This window comes from Castor canadensis, chromosome 13 (genome assembly GCF_047511655.1).
Source record: "Castor canadensis chromosome 13, mCasCan1.hap1v2, whole genome shotgun sequence".
Taxonomy (NCBI): Eukaryota; Metazoa; Chordata; class Mammalia; order Rodentia; family Castoridae; genus Castor; species Castor canadensis.
In genome coordinates this window covers 24,085,587-24,111,958 of record NC_133398.1, presented here as the reverse complement: position 1 = coordinate 24,111,958, position 26,372 = coordinate 24,085,587, and the positions used below count along the sequence as shown (strand labels likewise).

The 26,372-nt window shown below is 43.3% G+C and overlaps 1 protein-coding gene and 1 long non-coding RNA gene across 3 annotated transcripts in view; one reads left to right on the top strand and one right to left on the bottom strand.

Moving 5' to 3' along the window:
* Window positions 1-3,616, bottom strand: part of C13H9orf152 (chromosome 13 C9orf152 homolog) — an 8,051-nt gene extending 4,435 nt beyond the window's left edge. The window contains exon 1 of the mRNA XM_020173899.2: window positions 2,925-3,616. Within this exon, the coding sequence (XP_020029488.2) occupies window positions 2,925-3,117 (193 nt within the window). The 5' untranslated portion in view covers window positions 3,118-3,616. The remainder of the gene's footprint in view (window positions 1-2,924) is intronic.
* Window positions 1-26,372, top strand: part of LOC141415389 (uncharacterized) — a 61,557-nt gene that overhangs the window by 23,197 nt on the left and 11,988 nt on the right. The window contains exons 3-4 of one of the 2 annotated variants that reach the window (XR_012440348.1): window positions 4,179-4,283; window positions 9,391-10,562. This is a non-coding gene — a long non-coding RNA (uncharacterized lncRNA). Of the gene's footprint in view, window positions 1-4,178; window positions 4,284-9,390; window positions 10,563-26,372 lie in introns of those variants that run through there. The other variant, XR_012440349.1, reaches the window with a different exon arrangement.

The window sequence follows — 26,372 nt, the reverse complement described above, 5'->3', positions numbered from 1 at the left end:
AGTTGGGTCATTGTTGGTGACCCTTGAGGGATACTGGACTCTAGGCTCTTCCTCTTTCTAATTTTGCTTCCTGGTCACCATGAGGTAAGCAACCTCCTCTACCACAACTCCTGCCACAATGTGCTATGCTGCCACAGGCCCAAAGCAGGATGGCCAGGTAGTGACCATGGACTGAACCTCTGAAACCATGGGCCCAAATGAATCTTTCCTTCTTTCAAGTTGATCTCCTCTGGTCTTTTGTTGCAGCAATGGAAAACTAGCTAATATATTCACACATGTATGTATTCACACTGACCAGAGGAAAAGAATGTTCCTAACTTTTGGGCTTTTGTTTCCTGAGCATCTGATAATGGATGCTCCACCCAAGACGGAGGAGAGCGGAGTTGAGTCTTAATGCAGCATCTCAGAGAGAGCTGGCCATTATCATTCTCGTTCACAGATACTGTTCCAAGAAAGCATTTCTCAGGACTGGCTTCCCACATGCAGATGTCCCTCTATTTCTCAGGCAGAGTCCCTTAAACACTCTGTGCAATCTGGAAGTTCATTGTGAGTTCTTGGTGACAGAGAGAGCTATAGAAAAGACTGAGAGGTATTTTCCTCTATGAAGTGGATTGGTGAGCAAGCTGGAGTCCCTCAAATGTCAGTTAAATTTGCTAGACTATCCTGGCACCTGTCATCAGAGGAGGCCTTCGAGGTGACAAAGGGCATAATGAGAGCTGGGAGATAGTGCTGGAGAAAGGAAGTCAGGAGGAAGCCCTGGAGCCCAGACCCAGGAGTCCAAAAGAAACAGAGACCAGATGTTGCCATCTCTGCAAACAGCAACAGTCCTGTGGGAGACCAAAGATCTGTTCCTGCTTTGTCACTGCATTTTATTCTTAGCATGACAAGCATGAAGACCTTCACAGATATTCAAAATGCTATGTGCTTACTGCAGAACAAAGGAATAATTAAAAAGAAAGGCAGGGTGCAATTAGCAAGTAGAATCCTCTCCCATCGTGAGTCTAGCAGGAAAAGGTCCAGCAGGACAGGTAGAGCTTCAGATGGGACCTCTCAACTGTAGTTCCAGCCTGTGGTCCACCTTGGACAAGGAGAGAGAGAACAAACTGGGGGAAACCCACGGCCTTCTGTTGCAGTTCCCCACTTGTCTTTGGAATAGTGTCTGCTCTCCTCTGCCTGCACAAAGGAGCACACAGACATTTCATGCCATGTTTTTCCTTTAATCTGTTTTGGAGCTAGGCATGATGGTGCATGCCTGTAATCCCAGCACTTGGAAGGTTGAGGCAAGGGGATCACAAATTTGAAGCCACCCTGAGCTATGCAGCGAGTTCCAGGCCAGTGTGAGCTACATAGTGAGACCCTGGCCTGGAATGACAACAACAAAAATAAATTTTGGTTTGGTCTGATCAGTAGAGGACTGGGGATGGCAAAGTCAGGCTCTGCTCCAAGATGTGACCACTCCATTATACAGTGCTACCTGTCACAATTGTGCAAAGAAGGCAGCATTAACCTGACATGGTATAATCCCAGCAATTTGGAGGCTCACATAAGAGGATCACAAATTCAAGGCCAACCTGGGCTACCCAACAAGACCTTATCTCAAGAAACCAAAGAAGAAGAAGAAAGAGGAGGAGGAGGAGGGAAAGAAGGATGAAGAGGAGGAAGAAGAGGAAAAGGAATCACTGGAAAATGCTAGAAGTGTTACGAAAAACCCTGACCTAGCCTAGGGTGAGGGTCTTTCCTGAGAAAAGAGTACCTGAGCATTGCTTGATGGAAGAGGAAACGAGTTACCAAGTGGAGAAGAACTGCCTACAGGCAGCTCCAAGTGGGAGCTGGGATGGTGAATTCTACGCAGTATGATGACTTTGAGATGCTTTTGAATAATGTCCAGTAAACAACTGGATTTGTGAGTCTGAATAGCAGGTATGATAAACCTTTGGTTGGATAGGGGTTTAATTTAATGAAACATTTGCTGAGTGACTGAATGAGTGAACACTCTTGAAGTTGGGATTGAGCTTTAGGAATCTTTCAGCTTATGACCTGCAGAAATGGGAGTCATCTGGATGTGCCAGTTCTGCTTGGTAGAACCCTGGTGGCAACAGCTCAAGCAATGAGTAATTCACTCTTGTCCCTTTAGTCACCAAAAGCCTCATTTTGGTGGCCTTTTGCAGGGCTCCTTTCTGAACTGGACTCCAAGGTGCCCTAGCCCCTGGTTCCCTCCCAGTCTGGCACGGCAGAAGACAGTCCCCTCCACAAACTGTACAAATAACCACAGAATCTCTCAGGGCATGGCTTTGACCGTTCATAGGATCTTCCCTTCTCCCTTAACCTGCTCTCCTCTATTACAGAATGAAGGGCTAGAATTTGACAGCCCCTGGAAATAGCTGTGAGTTCCCAGAAGTAAAGGGCTGCTTCCTCTCAAGAGGGGGCTCTGGCTTGATGAGACCTCTCTGGCTGCTGTATGAGGGAAGAGGACCCTAGGTGCCCCAGTGGCTCCCTGAGCTCCTCTGTTCCAGCCAGTTCCTAGGTTGTAGGGAACCACGTCTTCTTTCTCCAGACCCACTTTCTCTGGTTTCCTGGCTCTGTTAGATCCCTGTGCCCATCCTGGCTCAGCAGGAGATTGAGCCAGGCACACCAGGCTGACCAGTCCAGCAAGATCAGAACCAGGAACATAGGTGCAGAGGCCAGGAACAGAGCTGCTGGCCAGAGGGCTGGCTGAGCCCCTGCTCACTTGGCCCTGGGACAGACGGAGCACAACTGCCCTGAGCCAGCTTCATCTACTTTGGTTCTGCTTCTGCCTGGGTCAGCAGCAACTCATCTCTTTCCACCAGGAGGCTAGCAGCGCCTTGGCTCTGCCCTCTGTGAAGCTCAGCCACCTGTTCTGCCCACAACCAAGCCCTCCTCACCCAGTGCCTGCCCTGCCCTACCTTTTGGGAGCACCAGAAGGTGGGCCTGGGTCCTCTGCTGCCTCCTCAGGCCTTCGTACTGGGCTCTCAGGAACTGGATGCTGACAGGGGGACCTTCCCTGGGTGCCTGGGTTCTGGAACCCTCAGCCATGAAGTGAGCCCCCAGCTGCCAGAAGTGGGGCAGAGCAGGGCAGGGGCAGACCAACCCCTTCATCCAGATCCGGGGAAAAAGCAAACAGTGAAGGATGAGGCAGAGGAGAAGGGAAGGGAGGGGACAGGGAGGGGGGATGAGGTAGAAGGGAAGGTGGTGGGGTGAAAGGAGGGTGGAAAGGGGGGCAGGAAGTGAGGAGAGAAAGTGGAAAGATGTGGGGGTGAGAAAAAAGAAGGGGGAATCTCTTGGAGGGAGGGAGAAGTGGGAAGGTGGAAAGAGGGAGGAAAGAGAAGGAAAGGTCAGGAGGGAATTTGGGGAGGGGGTGAGAAAAGGGTAGCAGAGGGGGAAGGAAAGAACAAGGAGATAGTGTCTTGGGGAATCAATGGGGAGAGAGGTAGGGAAGGGGTGACTGAGGAGTGAGAGGTAGACAGGAGAGGGCAGGGGAGGGGAGATGAAGAGAAAGGCAAGCACAGCCAGCAGCTGGGGTCCTTCTAGAAGTCCAAGGAGGTCTCTTGTTCCAAGTTCCTCACTGCTTCTCCTCAAGTTAGATTCTAATTCCAAGAGCTACAGCGAAGTGCCCTGGTTCCTGGCAGAGCTGGAGCTGGGCTGAGGAGTGCCAGGTGTCTGCTGGGCTCACACATGTTGGACTGGACTTGGTGGCTCATCCAAACCTGCTGGTTTGGTTTACAGCTGTCAAAAGAGATACCTTCAGCCACCTCAAAAGCTGGGGCTCTGGCCATGCACACTGTTGCCACACACTACATGAACTCAGCAGCACAGATCTCTCCAAGGTCTCCCCTCACCACCCCAAAACACACCCCAGGCAAAAGTGCAGCCTAAAGTCTGCCATGTGGGCAGAGCCCCAGGGAGAGTGAGCCGGGGACTCTTGCCAGCTCCACCCCTTTGACATTTGATGAGGCCTCTGTGGTCTTGGCACTTTCCAACCAAGCAGTAAGTTGGTGTTTACCTTACCCACAGCTAGGCACGCCCTCACCTCCTGCTTTCAACCAGGACAGCTCTGCGTCCCTTCCAATGCCAGACGCCCTGCCCCCTCTCTTACTCCAGTTTTGACCCTTCCTTGCTGTACTTGCTCAGCTAAATCCTTTCCTTTCTTCTCCTAACAGGATTACAGGTTACCCAAGACATGACAATGACGATGACAATGACGCAAGACACCTGCAGAGTGCGTGACTGAGGAGATGGGAGGGTAAATCTTCATTGGGTAGTGGGTGAGTTTGCTAGGGCTGCCATAACAAAATCCCACAGACTGGGTGTCTTAAATGATGACTTTTTTTTTTTCCTGGTCTCATAGTTCTGGAGGCTAGAAGTCCAAGATCAAGTTATCAGCAGGGATGGTTTCTTTTGAAGGGCTGTGAAGGAGAATCTGTACTGTGCTTCCTACCTAGTTTCTGGTGGTTTGCTGGTAATCCTTGTCTTATAAAGAATTGTCTGAATTTTGGTATGATAATACATTCATATAATCCCAGCCCTCAGGGGACAGAGGCAGAGAGATTGTGAGTTTGAGGCCAGTCTGGAAATATTTTACCATTAGTTAGGAATATATTGAATTGAGACATGGCCTCAAAAAGTACATTTTTTTTCCCTTTTCAGTTTCCCTATTAGCTTGTTCAAGTTCATGTTCAGTGAACAGTGACATCTTCCTTTACGCTCTCTTACTTTCTTCTTTCTGCTCCCTGGTTCCAGATCTCTCATCTCTTAACTGCTGGCTCATTATGGTGTTCTGACTCTTGGAGGAGAGGATAGATTCAGGCTGGGTGAATCTTCTGTGAGACTACTTCTTAACATGCCCCAGTGTTATTGTGTGTTTTAAGAAAGGTGCTCTCTTTTCCCCACCTCATCAAGACCTCTTCCAATTATCCTGACTGGAGTTGGGTAGATGTCCATCAATGGAGTGGGTATGCACTCTTAGAAGAAGGTGTTGGGGAGAAAATGTCCATCTGCCTTGCAGGAATGGAAGTCTTTAGCTCAATGTGTCAGTTGAAGTCTTGGAATTGGATGAGATTTGCAGTCGAGGAGAATATTTTAAGAGACTGAGCTGTAGAGGAAACCAATATTTAAGGAGGAGGTGGAAGTAAGAAATAATGCTGAAAAAGGAAAAAGTTCAGACAAAGCAAATGTTAGGGGAAACAGCAACGGGGGGGCTTCTCAGACTGTAAGGAAGGGGAGAATGTCACAACACAGGGTAGCCAAAATGGCAGAGGACAGACTCTCCAGATCTCCTACCTGCCTTGTGGACTAGCATCTGAGCCTTGTGCAAGAGAGGGATTGTCTACTGGCTATCCAGCAAAAGCTCTATTGCTTGAGTGCCTCTCCTGGACATTCCTATTGAATTAGCCCAGGGTGGTGTCTGGAGTTTAGTTTAATCTCTAGTTTTCCACTGCAGTAGAGAGTCATTTGTCCAAGTTTCTGGGTCCCTGGGTCTTCAGTTAAGAGACAAGTGGTGGGAGAGTGGCAAAGCTGCCACTCTTTATATCAGCAGGTCTCTACCATGAGCTGAAGGTAAGACGGACCCTCTGTGCTGGTCCAGCTGCACTTGCCATAATATTGGGCTCAATTTCTACTATAGGATTTATAGTCAACCTTCATCTTTTGGTATTAACTGTTTCTGTCTTTCTCTGTGTGTGCATCTTCCTGGCTATTTCAATAAGAAACAAGTAGAGGCTATTAGCTGCTCTTGGCATGCCTTTTAGGAACTTAAGTTTCCTCTTTTATTATTATTTATCATGTATTATTTTTATTTTTTGTGGCACTGGGGGAACCCTTGCCTGCACATGCTAGGCAAGTGCTCTTCTACTGAGCCACAACCCCAGAAGGCCCTAGCGCCTTGATTTGGTTCAGATGGTGCCTCTCTTTCTTTTAACAATCAACTCTTTAATTCATTTGGAATTAATTTTAGTGTTAGAGTTTTAGGTGTAAGGCAGGGATACAGCTATTTTTTCTCCAAATAACTGCCCAATTGTCACAATACCACTTACTGATCAAATATTCCTTTCCTGTGATTTGTGATAACAATGATGTAAGAAAAAAAAGCAGCCATATCCCATCCCAAGGAGACTTTAGAAATAAATAAAAAGTATGATTGAAATGAAAAACTTTCCTCGAAAATGCTAATGAATGCTACCAATGCAGGGTGTCCCATATTGTCCAAGTAGCACCTCCAGGGCAGCAGGAAATAAACTAAAAGGTGTGCAGGGTTGAAGACTCTGGAGTAAGGATGAGATTCCCAGTAATCTGAGGAAATATTCCTTTTTTGTATGAATTTAATTTGTATCTAACCCTCAACATAGTGTCTGTGGTTGAGAGAGATGCTTGTGTTTAGTCTAGCAGGTCTGCTCTTGAAAGGAACCCCATTCGTATAGCTCATGCTGGAATGTTCTGTAAAGGAACTTAGACCAAGAGGATCACAGAGCCACTTTGTACAAGAGATCCAGCCATTCATTGAGACTTGGGTAACAACAGATGTCACTTACCACTGGGGCTCTGCTCCAGAATGACTCATACAGCAATGGAAAGGTCAGCCCTCAGTAGGAAGAGATTCAAAAACTTGGAGAGGAAGTCCTTAGGGGAGCTGGTGGGAGAGCCAAAGTCTGGGAGAGCCAGGTGTTCTGTGGGGTTGGGGAGACCGATCCTGTCTTTGCGGAGGACTTCAGTTTGGAGTTCCACTTGGGACTCCAGGAAAGTTTCTTATTTCAATCCTTAGCTTTCTTTTCCCTACAACAATTTTGGTCAGGTATGATCTTACCCTACAGGCTAGTGAGGTAGCCTCAGAGAAACAGAAAGGGTAGGATGGAGAGAGAAGGGAGGCCTCCTGGGGCCATTTTCTCCCTGATTGCAGTGGCTGTGGGGTTCATCCTCACATGGGCTGTGATTTGGGGGTTTGTGTGGTGAGAGGCAGTGTCCACAGGAAAGCCAGGTACAATCGGGAAGGACTCAAGTATCAAGAACTGTTCCAGGACAGACAAATTCACAAATTCCAAGGTCTCGGCCTTACAGAGTTAGGAAGGTTCCTCTGCAAAAGAAGAGGGCAGACCATGGATAACAAAGCAATGGTTGCATTCATTGAGCTCAAACTGTAATGGACCAGGCACGTGCTAATCCCCATGAGCAAAATCAAAAATTTTCTATTGTGGTAAAACATGTGTGACACGAAATTTATTATTTTAACTGTTTTTAAGAGTATAATTCAATGATATTAAGTACACTTATAATGTAGCACAACAATCACCATCATCCATTTCCAGAACATGTTAATCATCTCAAACAGAACTTCTGTATTGGTAAATAACAATTCCTTTCACTCCAACCACTGATAACCTGTGGAAAACTTTCTGTCTCTATGACCTTAGGTTTTCCATATAAGTGGGATGATACGATATTTATTTTTTTGTATCTGGCTTATTTTACTTAATGTGATGTATTGAGGTTCACATCTGTAGTAGGTATCAGAACTTCAGTGTGTTTTCTGATGGAATAAAGTTCCATTGTACAGACATTCCACATGTTGTTCACCCATTCACCTGTTGGTGGACACTTGGGTTGTCGCTATCTTTTGGGCGTTGTGAATAACACTGCTATGAACATTGGGGTTCAAGTAGTTGAGTCCCTGCTTTCAATTCTTTTGGAAGTCTTAGACCATACTTCTATGTTTACAGTAATTCAATGGTTAACTTTGTGAGGAACCTGCAAAAATCAAATTTAATTTCCTATGAGAATATTCTGAGAGAATATATTTTCTCCTTCACCTTGTACATGAGATCCAGCCCCAGGCCCCAGCAATTCCAGCTCTGAAAGATATCTTGAATCCACCTGCTAGTCTCTGCCTCTACTAGTCTATGTTGTCATCTTTCTTTTTTCCTGGACCACTGCAATAGCCTTAAAAAATAAATTTATCTATCTATCTATCTATTTATCATCTATCTATCTTTCTATTATCTATCTATCTATCTTTCTATTATCTATCTATCTATCTACCTATCTATCTATCTATCTATCTATCTACGTTTGAGACAGAATCTCCCTATGTAGCCTGAGCTGGCCCCAAACTCACGAACCTCCTGCCTCAGCCTCCCGAGTCCTGGGATTACAGTCATGCACCACCATGCCTGGTTGCAATAACCTCTTCACTGGGCTCGCTGATTCTACTTCTGTCCTCTCCCATCCAGCCACCTCACTGCAGTCAGTGTTGTTCTAAAGGCACAAAGCAAATTGAAACGTGTGGCTTCCCCTGGCTAAAATGGCTTCCCAGAGCACTCAAACTCAAGTCCTTTTCATGACCTGTGGGGTGGGGCCTGTCCTTGGTTTGTCTCACTCTTCAGTCTCTGTGTCAACTTTCCCATGTTCTCAAGCTTCCCACAAATTCTTTATAGATATGACCCAGATTAGACTCACAGAACCTGGGCCGGCTGCCTCCAGGCATAAACAGCTCGTATTACACTGGCTGCAATGGCCCCACAAACAGTATCATTTTCTGGTGTGCATGGTGTGAATAAGGGGAGAGAGTTCTCTTCCTCAATGTCTTCCTCCTCAGAGACTATGGAGCTAGACTATATGTGTTTGTATTTGACTTTCCCTATTCTTAGTGTGCCTCTGGGCAAATTACTCAACTTCACTGTGTCTGTACACAGAGCAAATCCCAAAGAGAGGAAGGATGTAAGCTAAGCAAACCAGCAAGATAGACTTTGTGGAACATTATCTTCCTTCCAGATGCTAGGCACTGTAGCAATATTACTCGTGTGTTGATCGTTTATAGGAAGTAGGCCTCATATCATTATTCTCACCCTTGCTCTCCTGATGGAGAGCTTGAAGCTCTGCAATGGTAAGTGGATCAGCCAAGACCAAGACTTTCCAATTCCAAATGTTCCACACCTCCAGAATATCCATGTTACCTATGATGGGAAACGCTTGGGAACAGGGAAATCCTGACCTCCGGTATCGATCAGTATCCAGCTCAGGAAACAGATCCCCGACTGACCAATTTATACTGAGAGAGATTTCACACAGGGACTTAGGTGCTGATGAAATGCTTAGGAAAGCAGAAAGAGCAACGCTAGCTCTCCAAACCACCCTGTCACTGCCTTAGGTTTTTCTCCCAAGATGGTATAAGCATGGTCTTCTACACACTTTTTGCAACCGAGTTTGCCAATCCCTCACCAAGAGGTGGAGCCTTTGTTATCCTCTTGAGTCTGGGTTGGTTGCCCAACAGTGTGGTGTACTTAATGCTACGCCCATTCCTGGTGTAGCCCTTAGCTGTGACTTCTGTCAGCTTCTGCTTCCTGCTTGTCAGAACACCTTGTGATTTGCCTTCTTTGACCCTAGACACCATGCTGTGAATAGCCTGAGTGACATGGAGAGGCTGCCTTTAATTGCTTCACTCAACAGCCTCAGGTGAACTCCCAGTCAACAGCCAGCACCAACTTCCAACAGAGAGTGAGCTCCCACTACTACCCAGTCCCCCCCTAAACATCCAACCCAGTTGAGCCTTCAGATGACTGTATCCCAGCCAACATCTGAGTGGAGCTTTAAGAGAGACCCCAAGGAGAACTGTCTACCTGAACCCAGTCAACACACAGACTATAAGAAATAATAACACATTGTTATTTTAAGTAACTAAGATTTGGGATAGCTCATTACATAGTCATGGATAACTGGAACATTCCTGGCTACTGAAACTACTGAATATGGGAACAACCTGCTAAATTAGGAAGCTTCTAGGACAACTCCCAACCCCCAAACCACAGCACCCCTGCTATGAACCACACCTACGAAGTGGATGCCTGTATCCTGCCTCTCTATAAAGTCTTATGAAAGTCTTTGAAACTGTGACCACTATACCAGCTGCAAGGAAGTCTGGGAAATGTAGTTTTAAAACCTTCTCAACCTTCATAAGATAAAAAAGGATTGAAATGGACACTGAAGAAAGCAATGCACAGTATCAGTCACCCATCCTGATTCCTAAATGTCCAAGCAATTGCAAGACTCAAGAAAATTAAGAGATTTTTTTTTTTTTGGCAGAACTGGAGTTTGAACTCAGGGCCTTGTGCAGGCTAAGCAGGTGCTCCATCACTTGATTCACACTCCCCGCCTTGTTTTAAAATTTTTATGGAGCATAATTGAGACTCTGTTTTCACCCAAAAGATCTTTTGCATTTATTACTCTATCGGTCCTTCAAACTCAGTTATCGCACTCAATTATTATAAGGTGGAAAGAAATCTTATCTGTTGGTAGTTGAGTGCCTACATCTCTTCTGAGAGTTCTTTGATGTTTGCTTTTTTTAAAGCAAGTACAAAGAGTAATTGAAACATAAGATAGCACTTTAATGATTGGTTAAATATTAACAAAACGGATGGGCTCATTGTACATGAAAATGGAATAGCTTAAAGTCTTAAAATACAGGTAAAATTTATTTTAAAAATTTGTTGTGGTTTGTGCCTGTTTATTTTTTTATTTTGGTTGTCTTGGAGTTTAAATTAGGCCCTGAGGACTGGAGGTGTGGGTCAAGTGGTAAAGTGCCTGCTTTGCAAGCGCAAAGTCCTGAGTTCAAACCCTAGTACTGACAAAAAAAAAAAACAACTAAAATTATGAACTTAGGACCTTACACTTGCTAGGCAAGTGCTCTGCCACTTAAAGCAGCTCTTTTGCTTCAAGTTATTTTTTGGGTAGAATCTCACACTACCCTCACCCCCTGCTAGCCGCAGACTGTGATCCTCCTGTCTACGATTACTCCTTAGCTGGGATTACAGTTGTAGGTCACCATACCTGGCTTGTTTGTGGAGATGAAGTCTGGCTAACTACCTCCTGCTCCCCACCACAGGCTAGCCTCAAACCACAATTCTCTCCATCAATCTCTACCTTTAGAATAGTTGGGATTACAGGCATGGACCACTTCACCTGGTTCTCTTGAGTCTTTTTGTAGAGGTAAAACTCACATACTGTAAAATTCAGCATTTTAAGCAACCAATTGAGTTGCTTTGGTACACTCCTATTGTTGACAAGTGCCAACTTTCATTGAGTTCCAAATCATTTTCATCTCCCCAAACAAAAACTATATACTCATGAAGAAGTCAGTGTCCCTCCACTTCTGTCCCCATTCCCTGGCAACTACTGATCTACGTCCTGTCTTTATGGACCTGCTTAGTCTGGATATTCCTATAAACAGAACTGTACTATAAGTGACCTATCATGTCTGGCTTCTTTCCCTCAGCACAATGTTTTCAGGGTTCATTTGTGTTGTTGTTCTTCCTTTTAATTGTTGAACGACACTCCACTGTGTGAATGTATCACTTTAAAAAAATCCATTCATCCTTTGATAGACATCTGGGTTGTTCCACTTTTTGGTGCTGTTCTAAATATTTGTGCATAGCTTTTTGTCTTTGGGGCTATATACCTAGGAGTAGAATTGGGTTACATAGTTCTTGTACATTATTTTCATAAAACTTCCTAAGCTGAAAATATTCTGCATTTTGATGATATTAAAAGATTTTTGCACATATGCTTTGTAGAAAACCAAAATTTCTAATTACATACCAAGAGTTCTGTGTCCCCACCACAGGTGACCTTTGTGTGTTGGTTGGTTAATATCTGGAGTTTTTAGAAAGGGGACCACAGGTTATAATTCTGGATCATGTTTTGACAAAACAAGTCCCCAGCTAAAGCACAATTTTGAAAGAAAACGACATCTGATCTGTTTGTACTTTCCCTCTGCATCCTTCTTATTTCAAGTGGATTAGGAGTTGATTGTGACAAATTCATAGAAGTTATCACAAACTTGTTTTTCTGTGTCCTCTCAGAACCATTACTTATGCAGTTACTGCTTGGTGTAATAATTGTATAAAATTCTTAATAAAAATTTAGAGGCAGTGTAGTGATTGTGGATCTGAAGTCTGCAGTCAGAACACCCTTGTTTGAACTCTGGCTGTTCTACTTCTTGTGATATCCAGGGAAGGCTTCTTATCCTATCTGTGTGCCTCAGTGTCCTCATTTGTAAAATGGGGCCAGTAATAGTATCTTTGTAAGGATGCAAAGTCCTTAGGGCAGTGCCTGGCATGAGGTCAGCATTTATCGAATGAGAATTCATTCAGATCAATTACAATACCCAATCTTAATAAAATGTTAATAGCACAAGTTCTTCTGGTTTTAGCATATAAAAGTCATTGAAAGAACTCTATGGAACAACCAAACTTAACACCTAAAAACAGCTGCTATAAAATTTGAAAACAATTTTATCAATAGCAAAACACAATGTATCATAATAGCTTTCACCTTTTGGTTTTGAAGTCAGGATTTTTAAATTAATTCAACAAGTACTTATTCAGCTATTGCAATGTTCCAGACACAGGCTAAGTGAATAAAACAGGTGTTATCCTTATGGAACTTCCAGTCCAGGGGTGGGGGCAAAAATGAAAAGCAAGTTAAGTAACAAATGTGTAATTATAACTTATAGTGAGACCTGGGGAAAAGAAAGTAGCAAATAAGGAATGATGCATATGAAGTATTTAAGGGGGTCTGAACCCTAGAAATTGTGCAACAAATGTTCCGTACTTATTATTATCATTCTAATAATTATAATTTATCCAGTTTGTTCACTGGATAAACAGAAAGGTCCATCATCTTAAGTGTAAGTTTTCTGCCCCCTAGTGGGGACTCTCAGTCATAGCCACACAAGCAGCTGAGAAAAAAACTCATCCTTGTCTTTCAGCAGCTAAAATGGCTTCCTGATGATTCAGCATGGTTCATCACAGAGACAGTTGGAGACACATGGAGACACTTGCTGCCATAGGGCCTATGCATGGGAAACTCAAAGGGCTTCTTTATGCATCTTGGTGCCATGTGACTCACCACTCTTCCTGGGCAGTCGTGTATGGTTAGCCAACAGCTGGTGAAGTGACCTGGGGTAGAAGCTGTACTACCTAGCGTCCTCCACACAATGGTGGCAGGCTCTGCTAATCAGACCTCCAAAATAGAGCAAGAAAGAACCACTTCTCCACAAAGAAAAGGCACGGGAAATATATAAACCATGACGATAGCAGAGCATCAGAGTGAAGGATGCCTGATGTTCAGGTGGTCAGGCTACCTCCCATCCCAAAGAGATAGCAGGAGCCCAAGGGAACTCCAGGCGGGGCTCACAGCTGTGGTCTTTTCCCTGCTGTCTGTGACTGTCCTCATCATAACCCAACATTAGCCCATGCAGTTCCAACATCAACAGCCTGACTAACAAAGGTATTCCTTTCATCCTAACGAGCCCCTGAAAAATGGCTATTTTTATGCCCATATATAGATGAGGTGCTAAAGGCTCAGACCCAGCCAAGTAAACAATGAACTCAAGGTTTACACTACTTCTTTCTGTTCTCAAAGCTGGTGCTCACTCCACTAACGCCATAACCCTCCTACCATCCCAGTGTAACCCGAGTTAGAGGACTGTTAGGAAAATGCTGCACACTGCACACAAAGGAGGCTCATGAGAGGTTTCTCGTGTCCAAAAGTTTACTAAGCAGGCTGAGAAAAAATGGCGCAGCAGCTTCTCTTGGCGGGTCTGGCCTTAAGTAGCATTTGGGAGAAATCAAGGGCTAGGGATAGACAAAGAGAGGTGGCAGGAGATAAGGGACAGTGGGGCTTTGTTCTGCAAGGGGTGAAACCAGCTGCGGCTCAGGCTGCAGAATGGTGGCAAGGGGCAGTTCTTATCAAGTATGAGACTGCATGTTCTCCCCATTTTTATTTCAGTAAAATCGTCTTTTAGAAATTTAATCAGGGAATCATATAATGTTTTGTGAAATCTTTGAAATAAATTAACACCTAGGAATGACTTGATCCCTTGCTGTATCATCTTTGTTTTCTTTTAATCAACTCATTCTGAAACCGATCATTGATGGAGGAGTTTTCCCAAGAATTTCAGACTCACGTTCTTGAGAACTGTTCTCTGTTCTAGTTGTAGGCACATAATTGCTATCTTAAGACTGCGTATTAAGAATCACTTGAGAAGACGCCATCTTGAAAGTAGAGAGCAGCTCTCACCAGACAGGGAACCCGCTGGAGCCTTGATCTTGCATTACCCAGCCTCCAGAACTGTCAGAAATAAATTTCTGTTGTGTATTTAAAAACACAAATAAGGAGTCATCTGAGTTACTTTTTAAAGGTACATGTGGTGGGAATCAGCCCAACCAATTGAATCAAGTCACAGAAGGAGGAGGGATCCAGGCAAAAGCAATTTTAAAACTTGCCAAGGTGTGGTCAAAACCAAGAGCCACTAAACTACGTTTAAATGGTTGCTTGTCAAGCTATCTACTTTTGGAGAAAGTTTTTGCTTTTCGCCTTCCTTGCTGCGGAGCAGCATTTACAGGGAAGCAGAAGTGGATGGAAAGGGATTTGCTTCCACTCTCTGCCTTCCTTGATTTCCTGCCCCAAGTCTTCTGTCCTAACAGATTAAATTTAGATCCTCTGCTCTGCTCTCTGAACTCCAGACCTGTTACCCAGATTCAGGGAGGCAAAACAAATCTAATTTCATAGACTTACAAGCTGGACTGTCCTCACAACTGCCTGACCTGTGACTTTTGCCCTATCTTCTTATTCAGGCTGTGTCTTTTGTCCAAGACACAGGCCTCTGCTCTGTGGTTCACTTACAGTGGTGGCATCTGAAGAGTGTGCTAACCTGTGCACAGATCCAGATGTGTGCACTGAACTCCAGGAAAATGTACTGAAAATCCTACTGTTTCCTGCTTTTGTTTTTACCAGAGACTTCACCTGCATCCATTTGTGTCTTTTGGAACATGACCTCTTTGTTGTGGTTATTGTTGTTAGTTTATACCTTTATGTGGCAATCAATAAACTCTCACCCACATAAATCTGTAGATTTTTGAAAGTCCTAACAGGTATTTAGGTAACAACAATATAGAACTTGTTTGGTAAGTCTTTATCCTCTTACGTTTCCTGGACAACCACACATGGACACAGTAGGATACATTTCTTGTTCCTTTGGTCAACTAGGAACAAGTTCCTTTGGCCTACTAGGCTCAACTAGGCTTTGTTAAGCCCAATATCAATGCACAGGTTTGCAGTCCTCATCTTCTTGGTCAATTTCTGGATCTCTTTGTGTGTCCAAGGGACATGCTTCTTGAAGTCCACTCTGTGGAGGCACTTGTGAATGTTGATGGTGTGTTCTCAGGTCACCTCCTCATCAGAAGAGGCAGAATGAGGCCTCTGTTCTTGCCATCCTTCTTCGCAGGGGTCACCATGCCCAAGTTGGGAAGGAAGGTGGGAAATGAATTTTGAATTCCAAGGTGCTTTGCTAATGATTCTTGAGTTTCTAGAAATTACCCAAATCAAACAATCTAGGTAAAAGCTGATCAATTTGGCATAATTTCCCTTTTGAGTTTTGACATTTAATTTGGCCCTTCCTGGTATTTTGATTGGCTATGTTTGTCTTTTGGTGGATTAGAGGATGTGATTAGCCCAAGAGCAAATGGCCCTTTGAGAATCAGTCATGTTAGAAAATTCCAGAAGTTCCTTTTGTTCATTCTCAACTACTTGGTTCTCTTCAGAAACTCTGGGTGGAGATAGGCCTGGAAGGCCTCTCCATTTCCTCACTGGATGGTCATAAAGGAATACGTCTTTTATGTGTCTCTGTTTCGCTGAGTGTCCCCAATTTAGTCCAATATCCTGGGAGAGTGGACAGTGTTACGAATGGTCAAATGAGAAAGAATGTAGCAAGGCATTTGTCTGTGACAAAAAGATAAACAATGGGGCCTTTGGGAAGTTTGTGAACATGGAGGAGGTCAGGTAACTGAGTAGCTGATAATCCTAACTTCTTGTCTGTGCTCTGCACAAGCAAGTAGTCATAGAGTAACAGTTGGAGGAAAGCTTTGATCTATGCATAAATTTGAATTTGTATCTTATCTTGAAGGCCAATATACTCCTAGAAGACCCCCTCCCTGACTGTCTATTGATGCTTATTAAATCCAAAAATAGGTTCGTATTGAATCCACATAGGGACCAAAGTGGAGTGTCAATAAAAAAGTCAATTTCAAGCTATGCATAAATTCATGTAAAAATGGAAAATTCTCTTGAAATAAAGCAGCATTTATGGTCATAACCAAGATGGCTCTGTGGCGCACCAGGGGTGACACGATATTTTTAAGTCCATGAATATTCATGTGGGAATAAATCTTGACTTGTATCCTTACAAGGTATACACAACTCAGTTCTGGATGAGTTGTAGGTTAAACATAAAAGGACTGTAGATCTTGTAGAAGGAATCATAGAATATTTACTCGGAAGGCAAAGATTTTTTCCGTTGGTCAGAAGAACCATGAATGAGGAAGACCATGATTCATAAAACAGTCTAAATTAAAATTAAGAAATTCTTTTAGTATTATTGAAATACTATTTAAGAGTAAAAATGCAAAGCACAGAGTAGATATAAATATATTAGTCAGTGACTTATACTAGAATATATAAAGAACTCCTAAAATCAATAAGAAAAAGATAGATATCCAATACAGAAATAACCAAATACTTAAATAGGCACTTCAGAAAAGAGGCAGTAAGCACAGGAAAAGGAACTCGGTTTCCAAAACACTGTAGTCAAAGTGGCACTTTCTACAAAAGACGTAAAGTGGGGGAAATAATTCATACTGACTTGTTTTCTTCTTCTGGTAATTCAACAATATGTATAATAACTGCTAGTTGAAATGACTTTTATCTGTGATAATCTTATTAATGGAATATAAATTTCCTTTTTGAAATATTATGATTTTTTTTTCTAGCTACAAATCCATTTTGAATTCTCCATCCTGGATAGTCGTCTTTTTTTTTTTTTTTTTAAATCTATTCAGCCATTTTAGCAAAATCATTTATATTACTTTACCTTGGTCTCTATAGAGATTTTATACTCAGTTAAGCAAAGATTGTATCAACAGGACAGAAAACACTTCACTTAATCCTGTTTTTTTGAAGAACCTCAAGTCAATATTCCTACTCAGTATTGACTGGTCTCTGTCCAACATCAGCGGTACTTTACTGTTTGTTCACCTCCTTTTCATAGTTCTAATAACCACATCGTGCTTCTTTTTTGTATGCAAATGGCATTTCATATTCCTTTAATGAAGAATTGGTACAGACGATACCAACATTTACGAGTTGTAAAATATGTAGCAGTAGTAGCAAAATACTTTTCCTTGAAGGTAGAACATAAAAGCTAGTTCTACAGTTCCTTTCTCTGCTTTAAAATGAAAGTTTTATTATTCAGGTGTAGCAAGGCCAACAGATTAGACAATGGCTGCCATTGAAAAGATAGTGTTTTACTGACAGTTCCCAGGACTGGAGAGCTGTGGGTGAAAGAGTTCATGGTAAGTCATTTGCCATCTCTAGAAGAACAGTCTCCCCTGGGTCAGTAAGGCCCTAGATGTCAAAGCATCAGAATAAAAAGGCATATACATACTTTTGGGAAGAACTGGTGTTAAATGAAATACTATGGTTTCTGTTTTGTTTATCCAAAGGAAAATCATTATCGTTACTTTGAAGCAATTGTGTTTTGCTATAAGTGATCTCAGAGGGCTGGGAAAATGGTTTAAGAGGAGTGTGCCAGCCAGGCACTGGTGGTTCACACCTGTAATCCTAGCTCCTCAGGAGGCCAATTACCAAGAGGATCGTGGTTCAAAGCCAGCCCTGGGCAAATAGTTTGGGAGAGCCTATCTCGAAAAAACCCATCACACACAAAAAAGGGGCTTTTGGTGTGGGTCAAGGTGTAGGCATTGAGTTCAAATCCTAGTACCACACCAAAAAAAGAAGGAAAAAAAAAAGAGGTAGAGCGCCTGCTTGGTCCATGTAAAGCCTGAGTTCAAATCCAGTACTGAAAAAAAAAATGAAACAAAAATAGAAAGAGTAGAAATGATCTGCTGGCACGAGGACTGGGGTCACCCTCCAGTGATTATCCAACAACCATGGTAACACCCAGAAGTTTGTCTTTTTTTGACAAACTTTCAATTTCACGGATATGATTTTCATTATCTTGCAAGGTACATCCCAGAGTTACACTTCTTCCGAGTTATGCCTTTGATGTGAATAATTCTCTTTTTTATCTCAATGTTCGAATTAGTAGTTAAAGAGTCATTTAGCAAATAATACAAAGTTGCAAGGATTTAATCTGACTTGAAGTTCAAGCTGTAGATTTGATAGGAATGATTATCTTCATTCATTTTCATTTTTAATGAGTAATTGTCTTCTTTAATAATTTATAAAGTCCTATTTCTGAGTTTTCCGTGGATTTTGCTCGGTAAATCTGCTGATTTTCAGTGTTGTCAGTCTTAAAATTAAACTATCCTTCTTACTTGAAAATTTTCTATTTTCATTTTCAGTGTTTTTCTCTTCAGAGCTTTACTTTCATATTGCCTATTTGTATTAAGATTCTGACTGACACTCATTTTAGTGATCTAAAGGATTAAGACATGCCATATAGTTATTTTCAAATATTCAAAATTTGAATATATTCTTATTTAAAATTAATGCTAGAAAATAAAAAGAATTAGAATGCTCTCATGTTTTCAAAGGTAGTTTTCTCTTTAAATATTCAATATCCTCACCTACTTGGGATGTGAAGTTTCAGAGGATTGTAGGTCAAGGCCGATGAAGGTGGGTGGGGATGGGAGTTAGTGAGACGCTTCCATTTCAAAAAGTAGGCTGAGCATAGTGGTGAACGGCTGTGGTCTCAGCTAAGTGGGAGGTATCGGTAGGAGGATGGTGGTCTGAGGCTGTGCCCTGGCAAAACGCATTACTCTAGCTAAAAAATAATGTGAAAAACAAAAAGGGCTGGAGGTGTGGCTCAAGTGGCAGAATGTTCACAAGGCCCTGAGTTCAAACTCTAGGACCACCACAAAAAAATGCAATATTGTCTTAAAAATTAAAGGACAAAAAAAAGGAATTATTTATTAAGGTGAAAAAATTTAATTCGTGCAATGTTATTTAAATATTACTAAATATTAAGACAGGTGTGATGGCACGTGCCTATAAACCCCATACTTGAGAGGCTGAGGCCTGAGAATTGCAAATTTAAGGCCAGACTGGGCTACACAAGCAAGATCCTGTCTCAAAAAGCTAAAAAGAACAACAACAAAAAACTTACTAATTTTTTTTTTTTTTTATAAAACGTAAAACTAGGGAGTGGGGACATGGCTCAAATGATAGAGTGCCTTCCTAGCAAGTGGAGGTCCTGAGTTCAAACCCCATTACTGCCAAAAAAAACCCAGAAAAATAAAACTATTCAGTTCTAATATTCAGTGTTCATCTACTTTCCAATGTAATGAATTACAACTAGGATCATGTTACACCTAGGCCTACATACTTACATGCAAATTCAAGAACGAGATGAGTTTTGTTGTGTATACAACGTCCCTTGGCTGCCACTGCAACTTTTGATGCATTGCACTAGCTGCCAGTGCCTAGGACTGAGAATTGAAACACAAGAAAATGCAAGAGGATGAATTCTCCTGAGTTACAGGGAAACACTTTGTAATACAAGTATAAGGAGTGGGTCTGTTGATTAATTGTTCTTCCCTCTTACCTATCGCCTCTTCCTCTCAATCCACTCCCACCCCAACTCTGAAACAACGCCCATCTCTTATGTGGGCTGGACAAATACCTTCACAATTATAATGTATCAATTACACAGTGCAGTGTGGCAAACAAGGTCAAAACCAAGACTTGGGAAAACCAGTGTGTTAATTCTCTGAAAATCGGCCCCTTAGGTTCTTTTGTTGGTTTCATTTAATTTTATTAATTGCTTATTCTACTACATGTCTTTTGGGAATTTAGGAATTCTCTGGAGAATTCTTAAAATCTGTTTTTTCATCCTTATATTAATACCTATAGGCAATGACAGAATGCTCTAGGCTCTACGTCTAAAATATCTATCATGTCTCAAACTTCAGTGTTCTGAGAATTGCTTATTTAACATACAGATGACTGGGTCCCACCCTTGGCAATTTTAATTATATAGATGAGGTCCAAGGAACCTGTCTCTGATAGACGTTTCTAGGACCACAGCATAATACTGGTCTGCATTTGCATTTGCTCTTGGACTCCACAGTAACAGAGCAGGTCTCTAGCTTCTCCCTCAAGGCATAGACTCACTGCTGATACCCCATCCTGGGGCAACTGATCTGCCCATTCTCATCACCAGCTGTCCATTGAAATCACCTGAGAACTTCTTAAAGAAGTTTAATTGCTCTTGGCAATTAAATCAGCTTCTAGGGGTGAGACCCCAGCTACCACTATACTTTTGAAGTAAATCAGTAGATCTAACATCCAACCACAGCCACCAGTGAGGACTTCAAGTATTTGAAGATGGCTTCTTTATAGAGCATAGCTTTCCAGTCTGTATCCCAGAGAAGGCAAGCAGGCTACAGGTGTGGCAGCCTCTGCTGTGGTTCCTTGAATGTCGCCTGAGCTAAGCCAAGTTTGCCCATGTTCTCTACAGCCTACTTAGTTGTCCAGATGCAGGAGGACATGACCCAAGGTGCCCAGGAGCTCAGCCCAAGGTACGGCTGGTTGGGGAAGGGACTGCCACAGGATCAGTCCAAGCAGTAGCTCAAAGTTCTGTCTTGACAGGTATTTGGTTCGTTTCCTTCATCATCATGGACATGTCCTCTGCAGGACTCCAGAGTGTCTTCTGCAACAGCACGTGCACATTCTGAAAATTGGTTATTTTAGCATTTAGCAAAATTTGATTTGAGGACATGAACTTGGATTTGAAATCTACTAGCATTTCACAATAAATTCTAACCATATACTGGGTAATGAAAGACAAGGAAGAGCGGCTATTTCTTTTAAGTACAATTTCAGATTTAACAATTCCATACTGATTGCTAAGTTGTTTTAAATCTTTATCACCTACTTGTGTGATTAAAGTTTTTCTTTTATTGGTTACTAGCTAAAATAGAAGAGAATCATTTTATTTTAGTTTTTGCAGTTTTTATAGTAGCCTTTTTCATTTTTTAAGTTAGTATGTGCATTAAAGTAAATTAACACACAAGAAGCAAACAACAAAGTCACCCATAGCCACAAGCAGCTCAGTGAGATCCTGTGTGTACACACAACAATGAATTTTAGGTAACTGAATTTATGTAACTGCATTTATGGTCTATGTCATGCTTTTCCACACATTGTGAATTCCACACATCATCAATTCAGAAATCCCAAAGCTACATGAATATTTTGATAACCAATAATAGACTACACCAACTCAATCTGTTAGGAAAAACATTATAATTCTGCTTTCCTTGGGGACAAAAATTTTACTGAAGACAGAAATGCCAACAGGTCTCTAGAAGGGAAACATTTTAAAACTTGACTCAGAACAGGAAGTGTAACTTAAACTGTCATAAAAAAAGTCTGTGATGTTACAGGTGATTATCTAGTTGACCTCAATATCTCATCAATGTCCCAATCAAGAACTTCACCCACTCCATGAAGTGGGTGGGAAGACAAGCTCCATATTGAGAATACATTTGCAATACCAAGAATCAACAAAAGATATCTATCCAGAATGGATAAATAATGCCTAAAAACTAATAAGGATGGAGATTAAATCCCTATAATTTCCTCATTTTATAATTGCAAGTTTCTTTTCTTTGATTAACATCTTCCCATTATCCCTAATCCCTATTAACTACTTTTCTGCTCCTATGAGTTTGACTTTTTTGAGTCTATGTGAAATCAAATAGTATTTGCATTTCTATGTTTAAGCTTACCTCACTTAGTGTAATGTCCTCCCATTCTTTCTTAACTACATTAGGAATTCCCTTTTATTTATTTTCTATTCCTAGTTTTATATTTTTTTTACATTTTTATCTTGTTATTTACTGGGGGTATATTGTGACATTTACAAAAGTTCTTATATCACAGTTGAATTCATCTCCTCCATCATTCTCCTTTATCTCCCCCGCCCCTAATAGTTTCAACAGGTCTCATTTTTCCATTTTCATATCTTTATGAAGAGGTATCCTATATCTCTTATAGTCAATACTTAAAATGTATCATTTCTGTTTACATGATGGCAAACCCACCATACTGTTAGGAAAATGCTGCACACCGCACACAAAGGAGGCTCATGAGAGGTATCTCATGTCCAAAAGTTTAATAAGCAGGCTGGCTGGCAGAGAAAAAATGGTGCAGCAGCTTCTCTCAGCTGGTCTGGCCTTAAGTAGCATTTGGGAGAAAGCAAGGGCTAGGGACAGGCAAAGGGAGGTGGCAGGAGATAAGGGACAGTGGGCTTTGATCTGCAAGGGGTGAGATCAGCTGTGGCTCAGGCTGCAGAATGGTGGCAAGGGACAGTTCTTATCATTCCCCCATTTTTTGTTTCTTAAAGAGAGAGGGAGAAGAAAAGGGTTGGGTACTGGGGCATAGTTTGATCCTCTGGCTGCTTCTGGCTGGCGGGGGGTGGTGCATGTTCTCAGGCAGGGTCCTTAGGGTTTGGTGTCTTCGTAGGGGTTAGCATAGGGGTCCCCTCGGTGGCCCCGGAGAGGTTGCTATCCTTGGAGGAGGAGTTGATTGAATCTGATTGGTGGCTGCAGATATGTGTGCGGTCTAGTAAAAACTTTTGTAAAGTTTTTATAACACAGGGGAGAAAGCTCAGGAGGATAAAGACAACAATAAGGGGCACTAGGAGAGACAGTAGCCAAGAGAGCAAAGGGGATTGAGTCCAGTCTAGGACAGGGGAGTTTTTAGTCTTGTGAAGTTGGATTTCTTTGCTTAAGCAAGACAGGGTATCAATATTTTGTTCCACTAGGCCTGAGTCATTAATGTAGTAGCAACATTCCTCTCAGAGGAAAAGGCAAGTGCTTCCTTTCTCAGCGGTTAAGAGGTCTAGGGCCCTGCGGTTCTGTAAGGCAACCTGAGCTAATGGGGTAAGTTGTCGTTGAAGGGAGGCTAGAGAAACTGAGGTTGATTCAAGAGTGACCTGTAGGCGATTCTCGAAGTCACTGACTGAGATGAGTCTGTGGCAATTGATCATAAGCATGAGACCAAAGGAGAGAGTGAAGAAAGGTAAGGAGAGGATTGAGGAGAGTGGGGGAAATATTGGGAGTATTTGGCTGAAGAGAGGAGCTTGAAGGGGCTGAGCATGAGTGGTCTTTTTGGAAGGGCCTGGAGGCTTTGGGAAATAGAAGAAACAAACTCAGGCCCATTGTTTGATTGCAGGGAGGCCGAGAGGCCAAACTGTGGGATAATATCTGTGACCAGAATTGTTATTGTGGAGGCCCTTTTGTTAGTTGTAGGGAAGGCTTCTACCTATCCTGTGAAGATGTCGACCAGTACCAGGAGGTATTTAATTTTCTTTACTGGGGGCATATAGGTAAAGTCCACCTGCTAGTCCATGGCAGGGAGGCATCCCCTGGCTTGATGGGTAGGAAAGGGAGGGGTTCTAACATTGGAGCTAGGGTTTGTGCGCTGGCAGATCAAGCAGGATTGGGTAACCTGTTTGAGGTATTGTATGTTTTCTGGGGAAAGGGAAAGAGATTGGTGGAGAAAGGTGTAAAGAGCATGAAGGTTAGGATGAAAAAGTGTATGTAAATAGGAGAGAAGAGTTTTAACTCAGAAGGTGGGGAGAGAGAGTTTAATGAGGGGAGAGGAAGCTGGGGTAAGGGGGTACATGGCCAATTGGGGTGCAGTTTTGAGGGTTGCTTGCTTGGACTCTGTATCCACTTGGTTATTTCCTCTGGTAATTATGGAGGAGTCAGTCTGGTGGACTCCCGGGAAGGGAAGCGTGGGGCCTCTAAGACCTGGGCTATTAAGGCAGCATTGATAATGGGAGTTCCTCTTGTAGTTAGGAATCCCTTTTCCTTCCAGATAGCAGAGTGGGACAATAAAGTGTGAAATGTATATTTAGAGTCAGTGTAAATGTTGACAGTTTTGTCTTTTGCCAGGGTTAGAGCTCTGGCCAGGGTAGTCAGTTCTGCCTTCTGGGAAGTAGTGTCCAAAGGGAGAGGGCATGCCTCAATGATGGCAGAATCAGATACGATGGCATATCCAGCTCTTCGCTGTCCATTGTGAATGAAGGAGCTGCCATCAATAAACCAAGTGTAGTCAGCCTGAGAAAGGGTGCCCTCCTGAATGTGATCTGGGCAGGGGAGGAGCTCTTGAAGGATCTCAGGGCAGGAGTGAACTAGGGGTGTTGAAGAGAGAGGAAGAAGAGTGGCTGGGTTAAGTGGGGCACATGAGACGAAAGTTAGGGTGGGATCCTTGATACTGGAGGGGGGCATAGAGTAAAGACCCTTATATGTGAGGAGTTCTGAGAGGCCATGGGGGGAGCAAACAGTGAGGGGGGGACTTTTTACTTTCTTGAAATTAGGAGAGAGGCACCCGCCAGGGCCCTAAGGCATGGGGCCCACCCCTGGTTGTGGGGTCTAAGTGTTTGGAGAGGTATGCTACTGAAGTGAAGGAGGGCCCTATGTTGTGTCCCAGAACTCCTACAGCAAATCCTTGCCTCTCAGAAACGTAAAGGAAGAAGGGACAAGTGAGGTCTGGCAGGTGAAGTGCTGGGGCTTGTCATAGGGCTTGTAAGAGGGTTTTAAAATGACCTACAGGCCAAGAGGGGTCCAGGGGTTCTTGGATGGGGACCCTGGATGCCTCATATAGAGGTTTGGCCATTAGACTGAAGTTGGGTGCCCAGGCTCTGAGGTAGCCTGTCAGGCCAAGAAAGGAGAGAATTTTAGCCTTGGTGGTGGGGGCAGGGAGAGAGGCTAGCAAGGCCTTACGATCTGTGGTGATAGCTTTATGAGTAGGGGAGATGGATAGGTCCAGGTGAGTTACCTGGGTGAGAGACAGTTGAGCCTTGTTAGGGGACACCCAGTATCCCTTTTTTCCCAGAAAATTAAGCAGGAGGGCAGTGTGTTGTTGGCTATCCATGAGTGAGGGGCTGCAGAGCAGGAGGTCATCTACATATTGGAGGAGTTTACTTGGGGAGAGATGGAGGGTGAGGAGGTCCCTAGCCAGAGCTTGGCCAAAGAGGTGGGGACTGTCCTGGAACCCCTGAGGCCGAACAGTCCAGGTCAGTTGTTGGGAAGTATGAGAATCTGGATCAGTCCAGGTGAAGGCAAAGAGGTTTTGGGACTGTGGGTGGACAGGGATAGTGAAGAAAGCATCCTTTAGGTCCAGGACTGTGAAATGGGTGGTGGTACCAGGGATGAGAGACAGGAGAGTGTAGGGGTTGGGTACCACTGGGTATATAGGAGTCACTGCCATGTTGATTAAACGGAGGTCCTGCACCAGCTGGTAAGACCCACTGGGCTTTTTTACAGGCAGAATAGGAGAGTTATAGGGGGAGTGGGTTGGGCAAAGTAGGTCCTTAGTGAGAATCTCTGAGATGATAGGCTTTAGACCCTGTAGGAGGGTTGGAGAGATGTGATATTGAGATTGGTTTGGGAAAGTAGAAGGATCTTTGAGACTGATGACAGCTGGCTCATGATGTGAGGCAACAGAGGGGTTTTTGAGATCCCATACAATGGGGTCCACCAATGTTGCCAGTTAGAGCAAGGAATTGGGAGAAGCTTGTGGAAGCAAGGCACCTACGATGGCGAGGAGGGACTGTGAGGATGGAGACGAGGGGTTGATGGGTCGCAGCTTTTGTGGGGATGGATGTAAGGTGAGGGTGGCCTGAAATTTTGTTAAAATGTCTCTACCTAAGAGTGGAGTGGGACAATTAGGTAGCACTAGGAAGGAATGGATAAATAGGGTATCTCCCAGTATGTAAGTTAAGGGAAAGGTCATTAAGGGCTGGGAAGGAGTTCCCTCCACCCTGACTATGGAGGTTGAAGAAGGCTTGGTAGGTCCCCAGAACTCCAGCAAGGCAGAAAAAGTGGTGCTGGTTTCTATGAGGAGATAGGCCTACCGTCAATGATGGCCATTACCCTGGGCTCCCGTGAAGTTATGGTCGTTGGGCCTGGGAGTCCTGGGCTCTGTCAGTCTTCTGCCACAGTTGCTAGTTCTAGAAAATCAGTTAGGGAGGAGGAACATCGAGGTGGTCTAGACTCCTCACCTTGAGGGGCAGAGGGGCAGTCCCTTCCCCAGTGGCCCTCATGTTTGCACTTAGGACATGGTCCTGGTGGGCAGTGTATCTTAGGACAGGCACAGGCCCATTGTCCCTCAAGGCCACACTGAAGACATGAAGTGGGAGGTGTTCAGGATTTTCCCTGGCCTTGTGAGTTGGGGGCCAGGGGGTTTTGTTGGAGAGCTTGGGCCAACATCTGGAATTTGGTTTTCTCTCTCCTCTCCTTATCAGCCCGTTGTTGTTTCTCACAGTAATTATAAACCTTAAA